The 10,181-nt window shown below is 36.2% G+C and overlaps 1 protein-coding gene across 1 annotated transcript; it reads left to right on the top strand.

Annotated features, from left to right (window-relative positions):
• Positions 1–3,715: 3,715 nt before the first annotated feature.
• LOC144449254 (carboxypeptidase B-like) lies at positions 3,716–9,087 on the top strand. The gene is made up of 10 exons (XM_078139766.1): positions 3,716–3,789; positions 4,090–4,165; positions 4,640–4,846; positions 5,380–5,481; positions 5,723–5,827; positions 6,105–6,218; positions 7,161–7,251; positions 7,851–8,053; positions 8,548–8,633; positions 8,895–9,087. The coding sequence occupies exons 1-10, from the start codon at positions 3,716–3,718 to the stop codon at positions 9,085–9,087; spliced, it is 1,251 nt and encodes a 416-aa protein (XP_077995892.1).
• The last annotated feature ends 1,094 nt before the right edge of the window (positions 9,088–10,181 follow it).

Raw genomic sequence — 10,181 nt, forward strand, 5'->3', positions numbered from 1 at the left:
AGTACCTACTGACATTTACATGATTTAAGTAAGACTTCTAGTTGGTATTCTAACGGGGGTGGGAATACAAGCTATATTTACAACTGTACTGTGTATCTGGACTACGATATGATAAATATGGAAATTTGTCGTTTCAGATAAATATATGTAATAATAAGGGAACCTTCAGTAATTACAATAGGGGGAAATTAGGCTCAGACTAGTACTGTTGCGTAAAATGTGACCCTTCCCCGACTCCGTCGTGCTAAAAGGTGACCCTCCCTCAACTATCTTTCTCTAAAGCATGACCCTCCTCCTGTTCAAAACATGAGTTAAATGCTGTCAGATATGTAAAAGGGCATGAGTCCCAGAATCAACCTACCGCTGCCACCAATGTTGAAAGTTTTAAAGGCATTGGATAATTTCCCACCACTACCACCATGTGGATGTGTGTGAAGGCACTGCATTTATAATTAACTGTGGTTTTTTAAAAACTCATTTGCTGAGCTGAAGGCCACAATTTAACTTCCAATTATTAGATTGGCACACTCCTGACATCATCAGGAGAGAGGTCAACATCTCCACAACGTTAACATTATCCCTAGTATCTTACCCAACTGTTCCTGTTTTACACCTGTGAGACCGTCTTTCCTCCTCGCACCACAACTAACTATTAATTCATTACATGGTTTTCAGCAGCAATATTAATTTGATATAGATTAATATCTTGATACCTAATACCATAACTCCTGACCCTAAATGAATGACAACAATGGGATTTGGAACCGGTGGCAGCGATGGGATAACAAAAAATCCGAAAGAATGCAATGCTAGGCAATACAATGAGTCAAAGTAAAATATGACCCTCCCCTCATCCATTTTCTAAAGTGTGGCCCTCCCCCGAGAGCCGATTTTGAATAAAAGTGACCCCCCCCAAATTCCCCCGGCCCCCCTCCCTTGTAAATACTGATGGCTCCCTAACAGAACCCCATGCGACATGAGTTCAAGTGTGGTTACTCAGGGGTATTTGCACTCGTGCTTGCAGTGTTTTCAGCTGCACATTCACTCGCTATACGCTCGAAAAAGTACGGGGGCAAAGAACAATGCAAGCACTTGTAGAAATACGGGCCCTGGGCCCCGAGAACTTACACTCATGTGGTATATGGGGTTCTGCCATAATATTGAATATTTGTATTTTTATTGTGCTACAGTATTTTATAATTACACTTTTATGGTTTTAGGTGAAAAAAATGCACCAAAAGGAGATCGAACACTGGTCTTAGGGAAAGTCGGCACTTGTGGTTATACATATACATGTATTATTATTGTTTATAGTTTTATGTTTAGTAGTGTAGTTATAGTTAATAGTAGTACTAGTAGAGTATAACATGAACAATGGATGTTGAATTTGTTTGTGCATCGTCGTTTGCCAAACCAAGACCACCGGACCTCCTACAGAGATTTTAATGCTCACCTGATTATGAAGAAGGGTTTAACAGCGAAATATCTTATTACGGTTTACATAATAGCGTATACCCTTCGAACCTAATATAATCCCAGAAACATTTGGAAGTAGTAAATCTTCACTACAGACCAGGTACAGTTATTACCAGGGGATCGTTGTCATGGCAACCATAGAGGAATATCAATTATTTTGCAAGTAGTCGTATTTTCGGCCTTCGTATTTTTCAGTCTCAAATGCTATGACGTAGCTCTTTGACAGCCAATCCCAGACTCGGGATAACATTAGTAGTTATAGCTTATTGTTATGATGCAAGGGGGTTTCCCCTCAGATAGAAATTATACATACAGGCAAACTATATTCACTGGTCGTCCGTCATTCATTGCCTCATTCTAGTTTCTGTTCCTTTCCAATAGTATTTAGAATTTAACGTTTGAAGAAATATATATGGATAAACATTTAAAACACAGCTAAAACATTTTGCGACTTGTGTTCACAACTTGATACCTATGGCAACCCCAGCCTCGGGTCAATAGTCTCGGTAGCTAGACTCACCGTTGAGGGCTCTTACCTGTGCACCAGAGTCATGTCAACCAAAAACCTTGCGTTTAATCACAATGTTCAGATACACAGGGGAGATATATTCAAGTCATAATTAACGTTATTCTATTTTGAGCTTGTAGACAAGAAAACGATAATCTAAGATATAAGATTACTACGTGTCCCTATGTGTTTAGCCACATCATACGATCAAAACCATGGCCACATCGTAACTTATACATACATACGTACGTACATACATACATACATACATACATATATACATACATACATACATACATACATACATACACACACACACACACACACACACACACACACACACATACATACATACATACATACATACATACATACATACATACATACATACATACATACATACAGATGTAATAAATAAATAAACTCGAGCAAAAACGTTGTCACTTTTTCAAATTGTAGTAAGTTACATTACATATAAAAATGGCATACCTGGCAAAGACGCCATTGACAACTAAAAATTATGGTAACATGAAAATTTGATGACAAAATAAAGTATGGACGATTTACTAATTATTTTGCAACATATCAACTCATTATCTAGACTCTCTGGGCTCTTTCCGTTCTTATTTTAAAGTTCCTAACATTCACGAGTTCTTGTTGAGTATAATGCATGCATTGTCTGAAACAGACACGTGATGAAACTCACACGTGAACATATATGCACATATCATTGACAACAACACAAATAAAATACATGACATGTACTAAGTAAGTCTTGTGGCCACATGGTGAGAACATACATATTTTTACCAGGTGTCAGTACTGGTCAACTTTAAAGGCAACAATGATAACTATTAATAATTTCCATTTGGTATTAATTCGTACTAACCTGGAGAAGACACACATTTTTAAATAAAAGAAAATACCTCCAATCTTCTGTATTATTTTATAATTATAAATATTGTTTGTTTGTTTGTTTGTTTGTTTGTTTGTTTGTTTGTTTGTTTGTTTGTTTACAATGTGTAAATACACAAACACAACGAATCATGAACATTTGAACAACTTAATGCCAAGTCAATGTTAATTTTCTGTACTCGTAAATAATAATGTTAGTTTTATATAGCGCTTCCCACACTGTGGTCAATGCACGTTACAGTTACTGTACCTATACACATATCTATAACTGCACAACGACTCTTTAAACTTCAACTCCCCTGGAAGCATGAAATTCACCGCAGCCACTGTAAGCTCATTGGATTAAAGTGTTGACTTAGCAACCCTCTATCCTACCAGGTTCCCAATCATACAGCTTTGTTGACTGCGTCAACATTTAGTTACACAAAAACATCACTGTGATTATTCAACAAACTGTGTACAACCGTTTTGCGATTCTCGTGTCTGTAACAGTTGCATATGACTCAAAACATTATATCACATTTTCGTCAGCTGACTCAAAGTAACTCTAAACGACATTAGTTCTTATTAAACATGTGTCCAATATCTGTATATCCTTGACAATTATCTGTTATCGTGTGAACAGATAGGGATAACCTAAATGATAGTACACCAACCACGCCCATTAAAACTATCTCATTTTGTAAAATATGTATTTGTTTTCAAACAAGTAATTATCAGGCAGATTGTTTCGTACTTGGACAGTTATAAACCGAATTCTCTGGAGTAGGACCTTTATTTTCGTCGCTTGTCTTTGACTACAACTCGCTAAATAGTATGTCAGTCCCACAACTGCTGTTGATACTTGCAACATTGGCCATATGTTACGGCTACAAAGCACGCTATGATGGGTGAGTACATATCCGATTTCAAATAAAAAGTTTCATCGTGTTCACAAGATCTAGATTCTTTCCTTTCCTTTATTTTTCACCGTCGTAAACCACAGCCTCTTTTACGGCATGAAAATCTGCCCTGGCTTATTAGAATGTTTTTTACTCGGTTATTAGTGCTGTTACAATTTGATTCGAGGACATCTTCGTATAAATGTATTGGGGTGCAGTCCGTATCCCCCGGAAAGAACACAATAGAATTCTTCTTGTACATGCAAACATTGTACAATGTTAATGGGTTATTGCGACAATTTCTCATAGATACAAAGTATTACGTGTTGAAGTTTCCAGCGAGGAAGATTTCACGATCATGAAAGGACTTCAGGAAATGAGTGAGGTATTTGAAGTAGATTTCTTTTTTATTTTTAATATTATATGCACTGTTTACTGTTTACATGTACAATGATGTATGTATGTATGTATGTATGTATGTATGTATGTATGTATGTATGTATGTGTGTGTGTGTGTGTGTGTGTATGTATGTATGTATGTATGTATGTATGTGTGTGTGTATGTATGTATGTATGTATGTACGTACGTACGTACGTACATACGTACGTACGTATGTATGTATGTATGTATGTATGTATGTATGTATGTATGTATGTATGTATGTATGTGCACGAACATGTATATCATGAACACAATTTTAATTCCACTCGATTTCTCTCATTTGATGATCATTAAACGTTGCAATGAAATACAAGTTTGCTACACCAATGATTGTAAGAGATTTCAAACAAAATGTTAACCACAATTCCACTCTGAGACTCCACATAATTTATTGCGTCATCATTTCTAAAACCTTAGTTGGACTTCTGGCGTTTCCCACAAGATGTGATGGTACCACCAGCTATGTTACAGTATGTCAAGCACGTATTTGACAATAACAACGTTGTCTACAGTGATATGATAGAAGACGTGCAACAGTTGATAGACTATCAAACTAGTGATCAAACACAACCAGGGATACAACTTGAGAGATATGACTTCACACGGTACTATGATTTAGCTGAGGTATGTGTTGAAAGAAATTTACAATTTTTATAAACTGTTTCATTTTATTTTATTTGGTTTGATTTATTTTGAGATGATTTGGTTTGGTTTGGTTTAGTTGGGTTGAGTTTGATTTGATTTCATTTGTCTGATTTGAAATCATTTGATTTAATTTGTCCTGATAAATGATGACTCAAACGAGCCTTTCAAATTTTAAAATTTGTGGCATGGCAGTAAGGAACAGAATCACAGTCAGAATTCGGTTTGTTCTGGTTCTTTCTGGTTGGCAGTGTTCGGGTTGATTATCCAACAGACAGACAGAAAGAAAATGTGACCCAAATTCGATCGGTCTGTCTGCTTGTTGTGGTCGACTATCAAACAGTGAGAAAGAAAAATCTGTCCAAATTCTTGACAACGGTGTTGTTGTTGTTGTTGTTGTTGTTGTTGTTGTTGTTGTTGTTGTTGTTGTTGTTGTTTTCATTCACTGTAGCTCATTGATTTAGTTTTGCTTTGACATCATTAAAATAAGCCACATACAATGTATGTATTTCTAGATAGATGAATGGGTAAAGCTTATGGCTGAAACCTATCCAGATTTAGTTTCTGACTTCGTCGTTGGAACATCTTACGAAGGACGAGAAATGCGGGCTCTGAAGGTAAGAACTGAAATAGTTCATTACTAAATTTCTTCAGCAACGTGAATAAATACTAGTTTTTCCGTTCTAGTGTGACCAGTTCCTGCTAAAAACAGAGAGTTGTTTATTTCAAGCTAAAGTATAGAATTGTACGCAAAAACTGAATGTTGTGATAGGACAGATAATTATTATATGTTTTGTCATAAGTGGGTCAATCACTTCCAATTATACACACGTTTTGTATGTTTGTTTGTTGTTTAAGGTGGGAACAACTGGAGGTACAACGAAGCAAATTATATGGTTCCATGGTGGTATACATGCCAGGGAGTGGATTTCACCGGCAGTCACGATGTACATGACGAATCAGGTACCGTAGTCTCAACTTAAAAATACATATGATTATGAATATGAATATAAACTTGCTTATGAATACGAACCCGAATATGCATGAATGCGAATAAATGAATATTAATATGAATGCAAAGAGTGAGATAAACTAAAATATAAAACCCTAAGATAGCGTATCAATTAATAGACCAGAAAGATAGTGTTTTATAAAGTTTGTTCATAAACTTTGAGTGTACAATTAAATTTGACTTATGATAACTATATTATAATATATTCCATTTATTTACTTCTTCAAGTTAATAGACGATTACAATGATGCAGATGAAGAAGTGGTGGCGCTTTTCGATGAATTTGAATTTCATATCTTGCCAGTAATGAATCCGGACGGTTATGACTACACTTGGACAACGGTTAGTCTGTCTGTCTGTCTGTCTGTCTGTCTGTCTGTCTGTCTGTCTGTCTGTCTGTCTGTCTGTCTGTCTGTCTGTCTGTCTGTCTGTCTGTCTGTCTCTCCAACCAACCAACCAATCAATCAAACAAACAATCAATCAATCAATCAATCAATCAATCAATCAATCAATCAATCAATCAATCAATCAATCAATCAATCAATCAAACAAACAAACAAACAAACAAACAAACAATCAATCAATCAATCAATCCCCTTGCCTTTCGCCCGGTCTCCCTCTTACAAACTACATTTGTCCCAACACCTTCATTTACACGAACTAACATATTATGGCCACTTAACAATACATTATATGTGAGTTATTTACAAAATCGTCCTTTCTCTACTTAAAAAATCGACGATTTGAGCAATGAAATGCATAGTATTGATAGATAATCACTTTTCTATCTTCCAGAAAAGTCCAGTCAGACTTATTTATGTCTTTAATACACTTGTATTGATTACTGCTATCAACTTAAAGGAAAAGTCCAGTCAGACTTATTTCTGCCTTTAGTACACTTGTATTGATTACTGCTATCAACTTAAAGGAAAAGTCCAGTCAGACTTATTTCTGTCTTTAGTACACTTGTATTGATTATTGCTATCAACTTAAAGGAAAAGTCCAGTCAGACTTATTTCTGCCCAATCAGACTTATTTCTGCGTTTAGTACATTTATATGGATTACTGCTATCATCTTACTTAGAATTTTGGGTGATAAATAACACCTTGATAACTTACACAGTCTCTACTGCACTTGACATGTGTTCAGCAAGATTTCCCGCCACTGCCTTTTATGGAAAAAACCTAAATACCCTAAATTATCTGTCTTGAAAGTGTACAAAACGCACAAATAGCTGGACTGGACTTTCCCTGTAAATCTGTCCCATTTGCTTATATCTGTAGGATCGAATGTGGAGGAAAACCAGGTCACCAAATGAAGGCTCACCATGCACTGGAACCGATCCTAATAGAAATTTTGATCACCAATGGGGAGGTACGTAGTCGATTCCATATACTACTCAAACTTGATATTGAGTGAAGTCAACGCTTTAACTTTTAGTGATAGAGTAATACTTCACCAACCACGTGCACTGTTATCCTCAATTGTAAAGAGGCTCAGTTTGTGAGACATGTCATCCAAAGTTTGGGAATATAGTGTAAGTGATCACATTGAGTTTGAAACGTCGTTTCACTAACTCAGCTATTTTAGGTTTTGCTTATTTACATTTCGAATTGCTATGTCACTATCCAAGTTGGATAAATTTGGGGAAAGAAGTAAAACTCATTATTTACAGTAATAAAAGATTAATACGATCCTTTCTTCTCGATTGAGATGAAACCCCGACTTTACCTGAATTGTATTCAACAATTTACCCACGAAACAAAACAAAACGAAACAAACAAAACGAAACGAGACAAACAAAACGAAACAAAACGAAACGAGACAAAACAAAACGAGACAAACAAAACGAAACGAGACAAATAATAGATGAGCAACCGTTGTGGTTACACGTAATAATTTTGAATCTAAATATTTGTTTTGTTCAAAAGGTGGAAATGTTCATTCAAAATCTTATGTTTGATAATTGTCAGGTGCTAGTTCAAACCCATGTGCCTCGGACTACCGTGGAGCTTTCGCTCATTCTGAAATAGAAGTAAAAACAGTGACTGACTATATCTTGGAGACAAGCCAAACTAGAGATTTTGCTATGTTTATTGATATCCATAGTTATGGTCAATTATGGTTGACACCTTGGGCATATACTGATGTAGAACCACTGGATTATCCTGAGCAAGTAAGAAACTGACTATTATTTGCATAGTATGGTTAACACCTTACTATTATGTACAAGTGTGCTGTACTGTACTGTACTGTACTGTACTGTACTGTACTGTACTGTACTGCACTGCACTGCACTGCACTGCACTGCACTGTACTGTACTGTACTGTACTGTACTGTACTGTACTGTACTGTACTGTACTGTACTGTACTGTACTGTACTGTACTGTACTGTACTGTACTGCACTGCACTGCACTGGTCTGGTCTGCATTGTACTTATTACATATACTAGATTGTACTATACTGTACTGTATTGTGCTATGCTGTGCTGTGCTGTGCAATACAATAACTGTGCATTACATTTGAATAAAAAAGTGAAGTTTAGTGAGGAGTTCAATTGATACAGACATCGCAATTGAAGAAACCACATTGAAGAAGTATTTAAGGCGAGGATCCCTCGGATTCCCTCCTCACTTCTAAAGACTTATCTCTTTATTTTCGTCTACAGTATGCATGCGCCGAAGCAGCTACTCTTGCATTGACGGCTGTTCATGGAACTCAGTACGTTTTTGGAAACCTTATGGGTAATGTACACGATCTCTTATTATTTGGCAAATCAGGCTATGATCACCAACTCTGTAATGAAAGTAATTCTTGCATGGACTTATCTTTTTTTCTATTCTACTTCGAAAGATTTAATAAAATATGCATACCTATACTCCGAACGCACACACGCACACGCATACATACATACATACATACATACATACATACATACATACATACATACATACATACATACATACATACTCATAACTATTTCTAAATCAAATCTACCTATCATTATCATATAGGACCTGGTTTCGGTGTTAGTGTCGACTGGGGCTATGGTGAAGCCCGCATCATTCATTCCAATCTAATAGAATTGCGTGATAAGGGTGAATTTGGGTTCCTACTACCTGACGACCAAATCATACCGACTGGAGAGGAGACGTATGAAGGACTGAAGGCAGATTTACAGTGTATTCTAGATCATCAGCAAATTTAATTATATGTCACAGAGCTAAAAGAGTAATTGCTGTGAGTGAATGTTGTCATCACCACGTGTAGTGATTTGAAATTCAATCATTCTGTATTTTTGTGTTGAATTTAAACAACGATTGATTTCTTCGTTGAACTGACTACCTTCTGACTTTTATTCGATCTGTCAATAAAGAAGAAACTGACATGTAAAAAAATTGTACGGTTATTACGATTTCCTGATTTGTGATGATAAAGAATAAAATCCGTACGAAATGCCGATTCTTGCTTGATTTTTCCTTTTCAGAAAATGATAAATCAGTTTCCTTTTTCTTGGTCTGTTTACTGATAAGATTTCTACTCAGCAGCATCACAGTTGGTGGTGGTGGACTATAATGTCAAAAACTAACAAAAAAATACAAGAAAAAAATGGTAAATTTTGAATGCGAAAATGATGATTTGTTTTTCTTATTTGATACGACAGTGTCCAAGGAGCTTGATACTTCCATGTAACTGCACCACAGTGTTTGTATCAGATTTATAAACGAATTCACACGTTCAGGAAACGGTCTTTATATTAGGTTCGCGTTGCTATTTCGATACCATAAATTGCGGTGTTTTTTATTATTACTTTATTTCAAGAGATTTCCCAGAAAAAAACCCCAGAATTTTTTGCACCCATTTACTTTGTCTATGGGAAACATTTTATATATCGGAGTTAGTATTCCACCACATACTTGAATTTCACCTGTTCATGTTCGTTCAACCAAAGACCCTCCACGTTGTTGGAGGGTCTATGGTTCAACACACTGAGTAATTTCAGTGGTTTAACCTGTGTTTATCTGATGTGATACACACACAAATACACGTTAAATCTCACAAAAAAAGTATGTCCCACCCCAGGATCCCACCCTCCATCAATTCCCACCCCACATACAAAATTACGTCCCCCTCCCATTTTGTCAATGTTCGCGTGACACCGACTTAGCAGCCCGCCGTCGAGCCGAGCTCTGTAATATGCTTCACCCATGACATTGTACTTGCGTATATTACGCTGTATCAAAGCACGTGTTGCCATTGACGACAACACACAATCAATATGTAAATCCACCTTTATAATTT

Source organism: Glandiceps talaboti, chromosome 18 (genome assembly GCF_964340395.1).
Source record: "Glandiceps talaboti chromosome 18, keGlaTala1.1, whole genome shotgun sequence".
Taxonomy (NCBI): domain Eukaryota; kingdom Metazoa; phylum Hemichordata; class Enteropneusta; family Spengelidae; genus Glandiceps; species Glandiceps talaboti.

Bases quoted from the DNA above. Each gene is read 5' to 3' on its own strand.
- LOC144449254 (XM_078139766.1), top strand. From the start codon at position 3,716: ATGTCAGTCCCACAACTGCTGTTGATACTTGCAACATTGGCCATATGT. The intron at 4,847-5,379 runs GTATGTGTTGAA...ATGTATTTCTAG, and splicing joins GGTACTATGATTTAGCTGAG to ATAGATGAATGGGTAAAGCT. The intron at 5,828-6,104 runs GTACCGTAGTCT...TACTTCTTCAAG, and splicing joins CGATGTACATGACGAATCAG to TTAATAGACGATTACAATGA.